At 34.6% G+C, this 18,303-nt stretch overlaps 1 protein-coding gene across 1 annotated transcript in view; it reads left to right on the top strand.

The window, feature by feature from the left end:
- Positions 1–18,303, top strand: part of VPS13A (vacuolar protein sorting 13 homolog A) — a 223,031-nt gene that overhangs the window by 136,219 nt on the left and 68,509 nt on the right. Inside the window, exons 38-45 of the mRNA XM_029919678.1 lie at positions 2,021–2,113; positions 2,598–2,954; positions 4,383–4,484; positions 5,767–5,925; positions 6,091–6,346; positions 7,647–7,807; positions 11,947–12,050; positions 16,219–16,501. Coding sequence (XP_029775538.1) covers positions 2,021–2,113; positions 2,598–2,954; positions 4,383–4,484; positions 5,767–5,925; positions 6,091–6,346; positions 7,647–7,807; positions 11,947–12,050; positions 16,219–16,501 — 1,515 coding nt within the window. The remainder of the gene's footprint in view (positions 1–2,020; positions 2,114–2,597; positions 2,955–4,382; positions 4,485–5,766; positions 5,926–6,090; positions 6,347–7,646; positions 7,808–11,946; positions 12,051–16,218; positions 16,502–18,303) is intronic.

Below are 18,303 nucleotides of genomic sequence, written 5' to 3'. Positions count from 1 at the left end.
TTCCGAGCTGCCTGATTTGAAGATGTTGGCTGTTTTCTTTTTTTTAATGTTTATTGATTTCTCAGAGAGGGGGAGAAAGACCGTGTGCGAGCAGGGGAGGGGCAGAGAGAGAGGGAGACACAGAATCCAAAGCAGGCTCCAGGCTGTGAACTGTCAGCCCAGAGTCCAATGTGGTGCTTGAACTCATGCACTGTCATTAACAGACGGAGCCACGCAGGCGCCCCGATGTTGCCTGTTTTCTTACTGTTTATAGTAAAATGCTAGACTAGAGGGATAAATTGAGAGAGAACAGTTAAACAAAAAGAACCAGAACTTAATAATTTTGATAATTCTTAGTCTTCCAAATTGCAGAAGTTGCTAAAAGTCAGAAATAGTTCCCAAATCTGTTTATAAACTTTTGCTAAAACTCAGGTCAAAAAATCCTAGTGTTCAGACACAGGAAGGGCCCTTTCAAGAGATTCTGAAAGATTAGTGTGGGTTTCACAGATCTTGATCTTCTCAGAGGGTGTCTAGGAATTATAAAGGTATCCACCTGTTAGCCATTTCAGCAGGAGGCCATGATTATCTCAAAAAGATCAATGGATGTTGCTTTTGTCTAATAGAATGAAACCTCATAAAATTTACAGAATGCCCTCAAGGCTCTTGAGAAAATTATTTTAATAAAAACACTGTCAGGATGGACTGAGAGGAACAGAGTACAAAATGAAGAGATACTCATTGTATCTCCAAAATTCTACTGGCAAGAAGCAGGATGGTAAAACTATTGAGTTGCAAATTTATGCTACCTTTTCTTTTTTATTTATTTATTTTTAAATGTTTTTTATTTATTTTTGAGAGAGAGAGAGAGAAGAGAGACAGCGTGAGCAGGGGAGGGTCAGAGAGAGAAGGAGTCACAGGATCTGAAGACAGGCTCCAGGCTCTGAGCTAGTGGTCAGCACAGAGCCTGATGCAGGGCTCAAACCCAGACACCGTGAGGTCATGACCTGAGTCGAAGTGGGACACTTAACCAACTGAGCCCCCAGCTGCCCCTATGCTACCTTTTCTAGAAAAGGAAGGATGACTCTGAGGGTAGAAATGAGCACCACAGAAAATTTGTTCCTACAGAGAATTGTTCCTAGGCTTTGAAACCTAATCAAGAAACTCATTTACCTGGGTGAATTTCAGAGCTACTTTGGGCTAGTCATTTTTTTTTTTTTTACCTTTCATTTTCCGCATTTGAACTAGAATATCTAATTGCTACCGTATGTCTGCCCCACCATTCTGTGTTGGGAGAGTGGGAGCAGATAACTGCCCTTCCTTTCACAGATCCACAAAAGGGAAGCTGTGCCCCAGAGCTGTACTTCCTAGATTACACCCATGTACTTCATCAGCTCCTGTACCTGGTTTAGATTTTAGACCTTGAGCTAAAAAGATAAAAAGAGATACGTGAGATTTGGGGAGTTTTGAATCAGTGAGAGATATAGATGAGGCTCATACATGATGAGATAACAGATTTAGATGATGAGATTTTAGGCTTCCAGGCTATAATTGGGTGAGGCTATTAGAAGCCTCAGGTGGTGAATTATATTATGCATTTGAGAGGAGCATGAGTCTTTGGGGGCTAGTGGGCAGAATTCTGCTGTCACACCTATAGAAAACTCAGTTAATTTATAATATTTTATAATTTATAGATTTTTAATCTAATTTTTCTTCATCTTTTGTAGCTTTTCCTATATAATTTTGTTCCAATTTTATAATGAAAAAATACCATGAAAAAATGTTATTGTAGTAAGTAAAATAAAATATATAAAATCAGGTTTTATGGGGCTTTTGTGTATTTAATATATCCTTTGACTTACTGTTTTATTAATATTGTTGCTGTTAATATTTTTTACTATAAATGATAGGTATCAATGATAATTTTATATTTTTAAAAGTTACTTTGACTAACTTGTTTAACTTAGCTATTACTAGCAATATCTTTAAATAAAACTGTTTTTAGAACCATGTTAATTTGGTGGGATTGAATTTTCTATCATAGGTTTTGCAGCCCTGTGACTTATTCTATCAAGCTACACAAATAGGTGCAAATCCACAAGTGATTGATGTATCAGTAAAATCCTTGACACTAAAGGTAAGTTAAAATGCAGTCAGTTGTTCATAGCTTTAGTGCACCTTTTAAAAATTAGTAAAACCTGGAAATAAACAATTATTATACCAAGTCTTTTAATTGTTAAGTAATCGAAACTGCAGCTATGTTTTTGAAAATATTTTTGTGGCACATTACTTATAATTTATTTGATATACATTTTATAATGAATACTGTATGCTTTATTACTCCTTCTGTAGATAACATCTAACATTCCTACATAGGTATATAGAGTTGAACTTACACTTGATCAGTTTAATATCTATAAGATTCATGGTAACTATTTTAAAAATTGAAATTATTATGTTATAAAATTTTTGTAGGCAATAAATTATATCTACTCTTTCCTGGTAGTGATATTAGTTTAATATTCTTCACGATCCTTCAAGTATATTTAATATTTTATTAAATACCTAATTTTTGAAAGTGTTATGTATAGATTTTTCATTACTTTTAATTTTTCCCTTAGGTTTCACCAGTTATCATAAATACTGTGATTACCATAACGTCAGCACTGTCTACATCTAAGGAAACCATTCCAAAAGATACTGCTTCTCCTACAGCACATTTATGGGAAAAGAAGGATACTAAGAGTTTAAAAATGTGGTTTCTGGAAGAACCAAATGAAGTTGAAACCAAAGCTCCCACAACTGAATTGATACTCAGAGGAGAGATAATAAGAGTGAACGTTGATTCTATTTTTATAGTTCTTGAGGCTGGAGTTGGTCACAGAACAGTGCCTATGCTGTTGGCAAAGTCACGTTTTTCAGGGGAAGGCAAAAACTGGAGTTCCTTGATAAATCTGTACTGTCAGCTTGAATTAGAAGTAAGCATATGTAGTATTTTTCCAGATTCTATAACAAATCTACACATGGAATATTTGTGAAATCTTATGTAAAATTTTCATTAGGCTTATTGTAAAGATGTTGTTGGCTCAATACTTTTGGAAAAAGTATGCAAATTTATGCCCTTGATATAGTTGTTCTTATGTGTGTATTACTTTTATTGAAATATGAATTTGGATATTGCAATTGATTTTATCAACTTAAAGATGATGTATTAGAGTCAAAATTGTAATTTTTAAGAACAGAATATCTTTTATCATTAAAAAGCATAATAGATTATTTCCAAATCTCTTCTAAAAGAGTAATAGAGGGATGCCAGGTGGCTATTGGTTGAACATCAAACTCCTGAATTTGGCTTATGTCATGATCCCAGGGTCCATGCTGAGTGTAGAGTCCACTTAAGATCTCCCTCTCCCTCCTTCCCTCCGTCTCTCTCTCTTTCTCTCTCTCTCTCCTTTCTCTCTCTTTCTCTCTCTCTCTCCTTTCTCTCTCTCTTTCCCTCTCTCTCTCTCTCCTTTCTCTCTCTCTTTCCCTCTCTCTCTCTCCTTTCTCTCTCTTCCATCCCTTCCCCCAATTGTGTGCTTTGTCTATCTCTTAAAAATAAAACATAATAATAAAAATAAAAAGAGTAATAGGAATTAGAAGGATATACCTTATATTTTTATACAATGCATTTTCTTTAGTGACTAAAAAGATTTTCAAATTTTTGTGAGAGTACTTACAAAGGAGATGCTAGTTTTGAATCAACATATATTTTTGCTTCAGAATTTACCTACTTAGAATTATCCCCAAAGATATTTTGGGTTTAATTATGAGTTTATGTCTAGTAGAAACTAATTGGATATTCTTCCTTATATCAATAAATATGAAGATTTATAAGCTGATTTATTATTTGTGTGTTGATACAGAAATATACACTAATAGAAGTGGAACTGACTGACTAGATTTCAAATTTTGAAACTCTGGCTAGATTCCATATATTTTGCAGAGAATATATGCTCGAGGATGTCCAAGAAGCTCTGAGAATTCAAATAAATAAGCACTTATTGAATTGTATGTTATTCGTAATCAAGAGATTTCAAAAAATCCGTGGAGATAGACAGATCTGTTTAAAAATGTCACTAATACATGATAAATGGACAGTTTTTGATATTTAGTCCCATCTGGAAGTCAAGGAAAGAGGCTTAAAAGAGAGTTTTATGTGGATTAAATTGTGAAAATCAGACTCTGAAGTTAGCCAGGTGAGGAAGTGCTGAAGGAGTGTGTGTAAGACACTAAGAAATGGCAGGCAGAACAGTTTTCATGTAAAGAAATAACAGAGCCAAAAGGAATAGTTGTGGGAAACAGCAGGGAAGATCACTTTCAAAAGTATAAGAATGCCTTATTTCAAAATTTAATTTTCTCTGTAGGTGCATTATTACAATGAAATGTTTGGTGTATGGGAGCCTTTGCTTGAACCTTTAGAAATTGATCAGACTGAGGATTTTAGACCGTGGAATCTTGGAATCAAGGTATATTTAAAGTCTGAACTTTAAAAAAAAAAAAATTGAGAATGTCCACACCACACAAAACACCTTAGTTTTAGTAACAAAGGGCAAGTTTTCCCGTTATGGGCCTTGACGCATGCCTTCCTGTTTGACTGGTGAATGCAATTTTCATCCCTAAGGCCAGCGCCTCCTGTGTTAATACAAATAAGTGTGTAACTTTTATTGTGTTCTAGAAACTGTTCTAAACAACGTACTTTTGCTTGAATCCTCCAGCATCCCTCTGAAGGTAGAGTTTTTAACTGCGTTTTAACATGTGAAGGAAGTGAGGCTAGAGAGCATAAGAGACCTTCCTAAAGCAGCATCTCCCAGTGGCAGAGGTGGGATGCATTTCTGGCTGCAGAGTCCCAGCTCAGAACTGCCCTGTTGAGTGCCTCTAGCATCTTCTTGTAGTTTGTTGTTGTCTACCCTGTGTTTGCTTTGTCCTTTGAAGGGTGCATATATATACAAAAAAGCATACTGTTGTTTCACATATATTACAATACATTTATGTAGTCATAAGAATCAGGGCCTTTAAATGGTTGAAATTGTGCTTCAAAGCAGGAGCCTGAAGAATTCCTAGTATGTCTCCTCTCTAAAGAATGATTCTGTCACCTGCAGACAGATTGTCAGTGGTTGAAAGCCAGTTAATGTAACAACAAAGGTGACTAGCTTAGCACGTCCAACTTTTTGTATCATTACTACACTTACCTTGTACATCTTTCAGATAAAGGACTGGATAAAGGAACTTCTTTGGTGGTTTTTAGGTCAGTAGATATGTGGGCAGTGGATCTATGAATCCTAAAAATTTGTAGATGGTATCGATTCTTAGGAGCCCTAGATTCTAAGGGCACTGTTCTGCAGTGTTATTGGGACTCTAAATCCATGGGTTTTTGTTCTTTGTCCCATAGCCAGTAAACTAAATGACTTTTCTTGCTCTGAATGCCCATGTGCCATGAAGTATGTGCTTTGAATTTTCATTCAGATGCCACATGAATTTTAGTGTTTATTTTTCCTTTTGAATTGTGCTTGCGGTTTTTCTGTCGTTGAGGATGAGAACTGTTTTTCCACTCGTATCGCCCCTATCCTGTAAGACCTTACTTGGCAGATATCCAAGTAATTCCAGCACGGGTATGGAACTGAAAAAACTTGTTGTTGTCTCTAATGTTTTTGTTAGGATTTGTCTCTTTTTTTTTCTTTGCAAAATGAGTAATGTTGTGTTCTTAGGAACAAATTTCCTTATATTTCTATAATTTATGTGTCATTTTAGATGAAAAAGAAAGCAAAAGAGGCCATTGTTGAGTCAGATACTGAAGAAGAAAATTACAAAGTGCCAGAATATAAAACTGTTATCAGTTTCCATTCAAAAGACCAACTAAACATTACATTATCCAAATGTGGCCTTGTAATGTTAAATAATTTAGCCAAGGTAAGAAAATAAATGTGAAACTTTAAGTGTTGGTGTAGTAGTCTGAGCTAACACTTTTTTTTTAATTGAATAAGAAGATTTTTGGTTAACTTAGTTGTCTTATGTTTATTAGTGTCCTGCTAGTCATTTTATTTCATCTGATTTACAGTAATTCTTCTTCATTAGGCATTTACAGAAGCTGCTACTGGAGCTTCGGCTGTCCTCATACGGGATCTAGCGCCATTTATGATTTTAAATTCTCTTGGACTTACTGTCTCCGTTTCACCAAGTGATTCTTTTAGCGTACTCAACGTTCCACTGGCAAAATCCTATGTACTGAAAAATGAGGAGAGTTTAAGTATGGATTATGTGGGAGCTAAAGACAATGATCATTTCAATGCAATGACCAGCCTAAGCAGTAAACTCTTCTTCATTCTTCTCAGTAAGTGGTAAATTATCTGCCTGGGTCTTTAATTTCTCCTAAGTTGCATTTTTATGTTCTATTTTACTCATTTGTGGTATCTTACAGATTTTTTAGCCTTCCAAATAGGTTGGGAATTTTGCCTTTTCTTTTGCAGGGCTTTGGTTGCTTACTGTTACTATCTTTATATTCCAAATTGTGACTTATCTAGAGCATGGTAATTCACCTCTTTGTATATGCCAGGGAGGAAAAAAATTTGATCTGTTCCTTACTCATCTTTTAAAGACTGTGGCTATTGGTTATTTGTTCTTTAACCACATTTGGTATAATTCAGTAATACTCCATTAGTTACACAGCTGAATGAATTAAAAACAAAGTTTGAATTCATGAAAATGGCACACTGCAATGGTTTTAGAGTTTGTAAATGGTTTTTATTTTCTGCCTGTTGAGGTGGAAAGTTTTCTTTTTGTCCTTTCTAATTCTCATTCTCATGAGAAATGAAAGTAAAAAAATAATTTGTCATAATATTTATTCATTATAAAGTTAACTAGTCCCAAAAGCTCCCCCATACCCCTTTATGACACTCTGATATTTAAATAATTATGGAGGAGGGAGAATATTTGAAAGATTAATTAAGATGTTGGGGAGGGGTACTAAGACTGATAGCTAGTGCTTTCTCTTAGTCAGGAAATGATGCATAACAGTGGTAAGTGTTTCAGTTGTTCAGTGAATTAATTGTTCTAGCTTTTACCTCATTTGTTTTTGAACATTTCTATGGAATTGGAGGGGTAGATAAATACGTCACACCCCAATAAAGTGTATGTATGTATAAAACTTTGTTTAATCAAGTTCTAGATACCATGAAGTATCCCAGGTTTTTGGAATGATGAAAAACTGAAAATTTGCAGCTACTTAGGTAATTGCCAGTGACTGCCTAAAAGTATTAGGCTCTGGTTATGATGACAACAAACCAAACTTCAGTGTTGTATTTTATGACTTTCCTCAGTAGTTTGCAAACATTTGTTTTATTGTCTTAGGTTAAACTACTGAATGAAATTTTTTTAGTTAAAAAAATTTTTTTTGGTAAAATACTTTGAAGATTTTAGATGAATGCTGTGGGAATGTATTGTGGCATCTTAAAATACCCCTTGGTTGTAGACTATACAAAGAAATACTTCTCTTTTTATAGTCTTGCATCTGAAGACTTCAGTGACTATTATTCATGATTTTAAGAAATGATCTATCTGGCATTTAACATTTACTTAAAATTAATATATGATGATTTAGAATGAAAACTTACAAACATGTATGTTCCATTTAGCACCCACTAACCACTCTGCTGCTGATAAAATTCCTTTAACAAAAGTGGGACGACGACTGTACACTGTAAGACATCGAGAGTCTGGCGTTGAGAGGTCTGTGGTTTGTCAGGTTGACGGAGTGGAAGGAAGTAAGAAGGTAACAATTCGCTCCCCAGTGCAGGTAGGAAATGAGCCATTTTTTTGTGAGGTCATATTATGCATATTTGTATGCTAATAAAAAAACTAAAGCTAATTACTACCAAAAGAATATAAACTGCAATAAAATCATAACTAATATAAAAAAGAAGGATCGTTACCAGTAATTGTACTACTTTGGTATGAACAGTGGTAGGATTTTGTTCAATACTTCTCATAACTTTCTTTAGGACTCTTTGTAAAATCTTTTTGGACTATTACTTCTAAATGCCTCATCAATATTTTGTTTTAGGACTTTGTAATATGTGTATATTCTTTGATTTTAATTAGAACATAAGTGAGAAAACTTTTACTTTATTGAGGCTAAACTGATGCACAATAAACTGCATATATTTAAAGTTGATGAGTTTGGGCTCAAAATACATTTATGAAACTTTGATCACAGTGAACATACTGAAACATATTTATCACCCCAAAAAGTTTCCTCTCTCTCTACTTGTCCATTCTTATGCATCCAAAGATACGTTCTCATTTTATATTAGTTACACATAAAGAATCTTATGTAAACAGAGTACAAAAAGGAATAGGACTTTTTTCACTCAGCATAATTTTGCATGTATCAGCTTTTGTGTATTAGTGTTTTATGCAGTTACATGTTATTGATTAGCAATCTATTGAATGGCTATTCTAAATACCATTTTGAATGAATCTTTGTATATGGTGTGAGATATGGGTTGAGGTTTATGTTTTGCCATATGGCTGTTGTTGCAACCAAGATTATCCTTTTTGCCATTAAATTGCATTGGTGCTTTTTTAAAAAAAAAAAATTGACCATATTGAAGAAGTTTTGGGGTGATGGTGGGGTTCAGAGCTGATAGCCAAAAAAGAATTCTTGAAGATATCTTTGATACAAAAAGGTGATTTTATTAAAGCACAGGGACAGGACCTGTAGGCTGAAAGAGCCGCACTAGGGTCACACTGGGGTCGTGAGAGTAACTGGTTACATACTCTGGGGCTAGGGGAGTTAGAGTCCAGAGGACATTTCTTAAAGGATTTAAAATATGACAAAGACTCACAGATTGCTGGAGGCCTGGCTGTTGCCATTCTAAGATTGTTGTTCCCTCTACCAAAACGTTAAGACAGTAGGGAGTTCTTGGGCATCAGGCTCTTGATAAGATTGCCCTTTTCTTGTAATATTACTAAGATATTTGTCAACTGATGGAGGCTCTGTCACTTTAACCATTTGTTTTCTGTTCTTTGTTTTGTTCCTGGGCAGCCTGGAGTGCCTGAGGAATGTCACACAGATCCCACCAAGGGTCAGGGGGCTGTGCTAGCTTGTGGCTTGGCCCTCAGCTTGCCTTATGGTCCCTCATCAATAACTTTGGGGGTTTATTTCAGAACTCTATCATCTATTTCATTGATCTGTTTGTTTATCTTTATACCATAATCACAGTGTCTTCATTACCATTTTATCCTGAGTCTTGAAATCAGGTAGTACAAGTTATCCCACTTGGTTCATTTTCAAAGTCATTTTGGCTATTCTGAGACCATTCTACTTACATTTAAATATTAGACCTAGGTTTCCGATGTTTTTTGCAGAATTATGATTAAATTGGTATTTTTACATATTTGTGATTTTTTCATTTTTAGTAAAAGTACTACTGATTTTTGTCTTAACCTATATTGTGTAATGTCACTAGATGCACTTAGTTGTTGTAGCTATTTTTATAGATATAGTTCTGATATATGCAGATAAGATTTTTCCTTTTTCCTTTCCAATCTGGACATATATTATTTTACACTACCCTGATGGATTGGCTAGAACTTCCAGCACAGTATAAACTGATGTTCTGAAAGCAGGTATTTTTGCCTTGTTCTCAGTCTTAGCGGTATTCATTCTTTCACCATTAATTAAGTTCTGAGTTGCTTTCTTGTAGATGACCTTTCTTAGGTTAAAAATACTCCCTCTATTTCTAGTTTACTGAAAGTTTTTTATCAGAAATGGATGTTGGATTTTGTCAAGTGATTTTCTGTGTTTATTGAGAGGTTTTTGTTTTTTATGTTTATTTTTGAGAGAGAGAGAGAGAGAGAAGGAGGGAGAGAGAGCAGGGGAGGGGCAGAAAGAGAAAGAGACAGAATCCAAAGCAGGTTTCAGGCTCTGAGCTATCAGCACAGAGCCTGATGCAAGGGTCAAACCCACAAACTGTGAGATCACAACCTGACCCAAAGTTAGACGTTTAACCAGCTGAGCTCCCCTGGTGCCCCTACTGAAAGATTTTTTTAAAAATACTTAATATGGTGAATTGCATTGATTTTTATTTACTGTATTAAATTACCATTGGTTAGATTCAACATAGTGATTCGACAGTTGTATGTATTAGTGTTCATCATGATATGATGAACCCACCTCACCATTGGTAACCACCAGTTTGTTCCCTATACCTGAGTCTCTTTTTCTTTGGTTTGTTTCCTAAATTCCACATAAGAGTGAAATTGTATGGCATTTGTCTTTCTCTGACTTATTTATGTCACACCTTCTTTGTCCATTCATCTGTTGGTGGACACGTGAGTTGCTACCATACTTTGGCCCTTGTATATAATGCTGCAGTAAACATAGGCGTACATATATCTTTTCAAATTTCTATTTCCATATTCTTTGGGCAAATAGTAGTAGTGGAGTTACCAGAGAATGTGGTAATTCTATTTTTAATTTTTTGATAAACCTTCTTACCATTCTCCACAATGGCTCACCAGTTTGCGTTCCCATTAACAGGGCTCAAGGGTTTCTTTTTCTCTACATTCTCACCAACACTTGTAGTTTCTTGTGTTTCTGATTTTAGCTGTTCACACAGGTGTCAGCCAATAGCTCATTGTGTCTTTGATTTTCATTTCCCTGATGATTAGTGATGTTGGCATCTTTTCATGTGTCTATTGGCCATCGTATGTCTTCTTTGGAAAAACATCTGTTCATCTCATCTGTCTATAACTGGATTATTTGTTTTTTTCTGTTCTTAAGATGTGTAAGTTCTTTGTATATTTTAGATACTGACCCCTTAATGGATATGTCATTTGCAAATACCTTCTCCCCTTCAGTAGGTTGTCTTTTAGTTTTGTTGGCTGATTCCTTTGCTGTGTAGAAACTTTTTATTTTGCTGTAGTCTCACTAGTTTAGTTTTGCTTTTGTATCCCTTGGCTCAGGAGACATATCTTAACAAATATTGCTACTGCCAATGTCAATGAAATTACTGCCTGTGCTCCCTTGTAGGATTGTTGTGGTTTCAAGTCTCGCATTTAAGTCTTTGATCCATTTTGAGTTTACTTTTGTGTATGATGTAAGAAAGTGGTCTAGTTCCATTCTTTTTTTTTTTTTTTTTTAATCTTGTTTGAGTTTGTATATTCCGAGAGAGAGAGTGCAAGCAGGCTCCACACGCAGCTTGGAGCCCAACGTGGGGCTCTAGCTCATGAGCCACAAAATCATGACCTGAGCTGGAATCATGAATCAGACGCTTAACCAACTAAGCCACCCAGGTGTCCCTGGTATTATTTTATTTTAAATAGGACGATTTAACTGAGATATAGAAAGATTATGATACAATGGTTTTACTAACTAGTTTCTTTTTATCCATCCCAAGGATAAATATAAGTGTTTGGAAGTTTATCTGATAACATATATTAACCTAAGTTATGTTACTTGTTACACTATTGTTGTATGCTAATCATGGATGAGATAGTCTCTGTTCACTTCAGAGACAGCCTTATCCAACCAGGCACATACAACAGTGATGTACAAAAGTACACATTTTCCAGCGTGTGGCCTTTTTTCTACTTTTGTCATACAGACATTTCAAATTTTGATGTAATATTTTTCCCACAAATTCTTTTATTTTTGTCTAGAGAAGTTAATCCTTACCTCAAAGGAAGATATTATTTCCTTCTAGGATTTTAAAAGTATTATTATTGACACATATTTTTCTATAAAACTGTGGCAACGTTCCTAGTAATTTTTAGGATAAATAATAATAGCATGTTTCTTTTCTAACTTGTATAAGAAAGATAAGTATCGCCTGCTAGTTTCTCTGTTGGGATATTTCAATGGAATGTCTTTTAAATGTCTTTAAATTCTGAGATTAATCGTGCTAAATATGATTTGGTTTTTGTTTTCAGGTTAAAAATCATTTTTCAATTCCACTTTCTGTTTATGAAGGGGACACTTTATTGGGGACGGCTTCACCTGGAAGTGAATTCAACATACCACTAACATCTTATCGGTGATTTTTTTTTTTCTTTACCTTTTTATTTGCTCTAAGGTGTCATGGAATTTTGAGTTTCCAATTTGGTAGAGATATCTGTCTTTCAGTGATCAAAGTTTAATCAAATCTGTTAGTAATTTGTCTACCTTATTTAAATGTCAGGGTGCTTAAAAGGCTTTATAAATTTTTTTAAAGGAAAATTTAATGTGTTTAATGTATACTATGTAAATTACCTAGTTATTACATGCTTACAGTATAGCCATCAGAACCATATCATTTATTCATGATTTTTACAAGATGATGAATTGAGCATGATTGGTAGCTTCTGGATATAAATATACTATTAGGAAGAGTTTTTACTTTTCAAATGCTTTAGAGTAGAATTTTTAAAAATCCTTTTAGAAACAAAATATTTCATATTTTTATCTACATAATTGTTCAGTTGATAGAATTACACTATAAATAGTGATATATAATACATTGATCTTAAATATTAAAAATTAGATTAAACTCGATACAAAATCTTATAGGTGAAATTCTTACAAAATGCTGGTGATGCATTAGTCTTAGAATTATAGGATTAATATCATAGATATTCAGGATATTTATATAATCAGAAAATGAAAATAATCCCTTTTAGGGATATAGCACTATCTTTGAGTGTAATACTTTCCTGAGAATAAGCACTTTGGTTTGTCTTAAGTACCATTTCAGAACACACACTAGCCCTCGATCCAGACCTGTGCTTCGGAAGGATGCAGGCAAAACTATAAGCAGTGCTGAAATACCCTCTGCCTCTACTCCTTCTGATCCATGCCCAGACTTCAAGATTGGCTCCCTAATGTTTAGAAAGCAATCTAGCAGTTTTAGGCACGTTTGCAGTTAGTAGACCTGCTAATTCTAATGAGTATTTTATTGCTTATATCTTCAGCCCTAAAGAGTGTTTTATTGCTTAGTTCAAATGTGCTGAGGGCAAGTATTTTGTTGTTAGGAAAACAACAAAATAGTTCTTTACAATATCTGACCTTGTTTAGGAAAGGTTTTGGGTGGGTTACAAGATTAAATTAAAGATAGTATGTAGGATATGTTTAAAAATTTCTGTAAAAAGTTTAAACTCATTTTGTCCTTGAGTGAGAAAAGTTAATGGAATTCTGCTTTATTTTTAATAAATTATCACTATATGTTTTGTGACTCTGTTTATAAAAGAGGCTTTTAGAGTAGTTTTACACTTTCTTGTTGAAAACTAAAATATTAATTTGTCAAATGGAAATTAACTATCTTAGTTAAAATTATTAGTGATGAATCAGCTTGTATTTCACATTAGATATTTATCTAATCTAATTCTGAGCTATAAGTATGCTTACATTTAAATTATGAGGTCCTAGATTTAACAAATGGCTACCTCTCCCTGGAGAATTTAAATATACTAATTCTTAAATGGAATTCATTTGAAAAATGTTCATCAAGTGTTTTGCTGTCCATAAGGTACTAGTGTGGGATGCTGAGATGAATTGGGCATCCCTACTACCCTTGATAGGTTGATACATTATGTAAATACAGAAGGAAGCAAACAGTGGGCTATATAGATACAGAAGAGTTAGAGTTGCAGAAAACTACAGAAAACAAAGAAGGTCTTAATGACGGACTCCTGGGCGAGGTACATGAAATAAAGGTAAAATATAATGTGCATATTGCAGGGAAGGGCAATGTTAAGTGGAAGGAATTGCATGAATAAAAGGAGGCCTTGAAAGCACAGGAGTTGATTGTCGTATGCATGTTGTAATATAACATTTGAAAAATAGTTTAAGTTCACATTGAGGTACTTGCTCATATATAAATTTTATCTTTTTTTTTTTTTTTCAAGTTTATTTATTTTGAGAGGGAGGGACAGAATCTAAAGCAGACTTCGTGCCATCAGTGCACAGCCAATGCAGGACTCAGAGTTATGAACCAGGAGATCGTGACCTGAGTTGAGTCCAAGTTGGATGTTTAACCAACTGAGCCCACCCAAGCACCCCATCTTTATCTTTCGTGTCATCTTTTTCTTCCTTCTTCTCTTAGAACATCTGGTGCCCTTAAGTTCTAGGACCTTTCACCCCATCAGCTTTTCTCATTCAGAACCTCTCACCATTGATCATCTTTCTCTGGTGTTTTGTTTTGATTCGTTTCTTAAACTCTGCTTTAACCCTTGAATATTTCTCTAATTTAAGTCTCTTCAGAACAGAGCTTTTTGGCAAAATTCTCACCTCTACAAAAGGCTCTGCAACTGTCTAGACAGACTTAACCACACTCCCATGCCCACGCTCTCTACATGTGGGGTTTTTTTGTTTTTTTTTTTTTTTAACCTCTCACAGTGCAGTAGTTTTAACATTACATTCCCCACCTGATTGGGATCTCTTAAGAGTAAAGAATGATGTATTAATTTGTTTATTTCCAGTTTTAACTTCTCATAAATAATGGGTCCAATAAAGGTTTTGATAATCCAGATGACTTTTTTGGCATTAGTTTAACTTAGAAAAAATTAAGGTTTTTATTTTTAAGTATTAGAAGAATGGAAAAGAAAATGAAAATTACAGAGAATGTAGAAATAAAATAGGTTAAATCTGACAACTGATTTGACAGATAGATTTATGTATATGTCAAGGAAGAAGGAAAAGTCTAATATCATTTCATAGTCCAGAGTGCTAGTAGTTAGAAGTTCCTTGAAAGGAATACATACACTGAGAAGTGTGTATGGACAGTTTAGAGTTCGGTCTAGTAAATTTAAGTCACCATCAGACATCGTTACAGAAGAGTGTGCTGGATATTTAAAACTTCAGGATCAGAGTTTCAGACAATCTGGGCATGGTTGTTTATCTGCAGGGGATACTGTCACAATTATAGGTAATTGATTTTATAAGTATAAAAATAAGTGTTTATATTTGGGCAGGTTAGATTTGAAAAACGATTAAACCTAAAGTACAGTTGAATTGTAAGCACAATGTGATATTTAAATGTAAGGATTAACTGTATATGATTTTCTCACAACCACTTCTACAACTGTGCCCAGTGTTTCAGCAATTAAGTATCCACTGAGAGCTTTCATGTGATCAACATCGAAAAGGTGATAATTATTTTTTCAGTGGATATGAGTTTTTAGTTCATGAATTCAGTCATGACATGTACTTTCTATTAGTTTATTTTTTTATTAATGTTTTATTTATTTTTGATACAGAGAGAGAGCATGAGAGGGGGAGGGGCAGAGAGAGAAGGAGGCACGAAACACGAAGCAGGCTCCAGGCTCTGAGCTAGCTGTCAGCACAGAGCCTGATGCGGGGCTCAAACCCACAAATGTGAGATCTGACCTGAGCCGAAGTCGGAGGCTTAACCGACTGAGCCACCCAGGTGCCCCTAGTTTATTTTTGAGAGAGGGAGACACATAGCACCAGTTAGGGGAAGGGCAGGGGGAGACACAGAATCTGAAGCAGCTCCAGGCTCTGAGCTGTCAGCACAGAGCCTGATGTGGGGCTCAAACCCAGGAACCACGAGATCATGACCTGAATTGAAGTCGCAGTTAACCAAACAAGTCACCCAGGCACCCCCATGAAAGACAACTTTTTAAGTTGAATGCGCAAATTAGTGGATAGTTGTACATGCTTTCTTTGTTGATATGATCTATAGGATTACATATTTTCTATAAGAAATGAGTTATTATCTTGTAAACTTTTAAGATAGTAACTTTGTAAGAAATTTATTCTCCTTTTTTTAAAAAACATTTTTTTAAGTTTATTCATTTTGAGGAAGAGCATGAACTCGGGAGGGGCAGAGAGAAAAAGAGATGGGGATAGAGCGAGAGACAGAAAGAATCGCAAGAGGTGCAGAACCTGATGTGGGGCTCAAACTCACAAAACTAAGATGAAGAGCTGAGCTGAAATCAGGAGTCAGATGCTCAAACAACTGAGCCACCCAGGGGCCCTGAGAAATATTCTCCTCCTAAGAGCCAAATAACTTGATTAGTTTTTAGAAAGTTAAGATATGAAAATATCCATTTATTGGTCTATTTTACCTATCTCTAAGAAGAATGTGAAAATTCAAAAATTTATTACAAGAGCAGGAAGTGATGTAATTTCATTATTCCAAAGTAGTAATCACTTAATTTGTTTTCTTTTAAGGCATTTTAAAGCATATTGTTTAATCCTTTACACAGATCGCCTCTTTCTCTGAAGCCAGATGATGAGGATTATCAAGTGTGTGAAAGTATTGACTTTGAAGAAATTATAAAAAATGAAGGCACTCTTCTAAAGAAGACATGTAGATCTATAAACGCTGCTAAGAAACCCTTTATTATTAATGTTGTCCCTGAAAAAGATAACTTATCATCTCTCTCGGTGTATTCAGAAGATGGTTGGGACTTACCATACGTAATGCATTTGTGGCCACCTATCCTGCTCCGAAATCTTCTTCCTTACAAAATTGCTTATTATATAGAGGTATTCTAGATTTTTTTTTTCAATGCTTTCCTGTCTTTGACTTTGTAGCTTTGGTTTTTAAAATTATGAGCAACAAAATACTGTTTTCATGTTCCTGTAAAAACTCTAGTACTGGTGAATGGGTAGTCCCGATGTTCTTCAGATGGAAAAGAAATGCTTCAATCATATTGTATAAAAAGAGGGTTTTTAAAAATACATATTTTCCATGATTTACCTTAGAAATATGGCTGCTAAATTAAAGATAAGTTACATGCACAAATGTGATATGCCATTCTGTCTCTCAAAAGTAAACATTAAAAAATTTTAAAAATCATTTATGAAAATCTATATTTCTACTAGAAAATTTAGGAAATAGAGATACTAAAAATTGCCTGTAATTACATCATCTGAAAGTAGTGCTTCAGTGAAAATATCATTTCAGGTTTAGAATACAGACATACCTCATTTTATCACACTTGTGAGAGAAACTGATTTTTACAAATTTGAGGTTTATGGCAACGCTGTGTCAAGCAAATATTTTGGCTCCATTTTTCCCACAGCCTGTGCTCACTTCATGTGTTTTTGTCACATTGGTAATTCTTGTAATATTTCAAACGTCATTATCGTTATGATCTAGAATCAGTGATAATGACTTGCCGAAAGCTCAGATGATGCCTAACCTTTATTAGCAATAAAGTATTAAGGTGTGTCCATGGTTTTCTAGACATGATGCTATTGCATACTTAATAAACTACAGTATAAGGTAAACATAACTTTGATAATGCACTGGGAAACCAAGAAATTTATTTGACTTGCTCTCTCGTGATATTTGGTTTATTATTGTGGACTGGAACTGAATCTGCAATATCTTTGAAGTATGCCTGTGTATATATACGCAATCTTTTCCTTGCGTATGTGTCTAATTTATTATATATTTAAAAGATGGACACTAACTTTTGAAACAAGTGTGAGAATTAGTCTTAAAATAGTATTAAAATATTAGACAAATAGAAACAACAGCGTACATTATTCTCATGCTGGTATTTTTAATTTTTTTTTCCTATGTTTTAATTTTTGAGATAGAGTGCGTGCACACACGCATGTGCATGCTCACGCGAATGGGGGAGGGACAGACGGGGAGACACAGAATCTCAAGCAAGCTCCAGGCTCCAAACTGTCAGCACAGAATTCCATGAGGGGCTTGAACTCATGGACTGGGAGATCATGACCTGAGTGGGAGTTGGATGCTTAATCAACTGAGCCACCCAGGAGCCCCTCTCATGTTAGTTTTCTAAAAAGAATATTATGCTCTATAAAGATACTTTTTCTTTTAAGAACTTTTTGTTTTAACAGATTATATCTGATCCTTTTGTTGTAACAGGGATCTTTGTATCTTAAGTTTTTAAGTAAAATTATATTTGCCATGCTTACCAAATATAAGAAGGTACTTCTTTACTGAGGTCTATTATTTTTGTTGTGGTCTATTAATAATTGTTGGGATTTACTATATATTTATACTTATCTGGTAAATTGGGAGGGTGGAGTTAATAGATCTGTGCTTTAAGGATATCTCTTCCATATGGTTGGCATACACTATAATGGTCAACAATTTGTACTTTGCTGTCAAATAGATTTGAGATTGAATCCTAGCTCTTTTATTTACTAGCTTTATGTCTTTAAGCAAGTTGTATTACTTTTTATATCATTTTTTTCTAGTCTATAAAATAGGGATATTAATAAAACTTACCTGATGGGGACATGGGAAAGACTAAATTAGATGATGCGTATAAAGGAGTTTGGCATAGTGCCTGACAGGCACATGG

Source organism: Suricata suricatta, chromosome 13 (assembly GCF_006229205.1).
Source record: "Suricata suricatta isolate VVHF042 chromosome 13, meerkat_22Aug2017_6uvM2_HiC, whole genome shotgun sequence".
Lineage (NCBI taxonomy): Eukaryota > Metazoa > Chordata > Mammalia > Carnivora > Herpestidae > Suricata > Suricata suricatta.
This window is presented reverse-complemented; position numbering and strand designations above follow the sequence as displayed.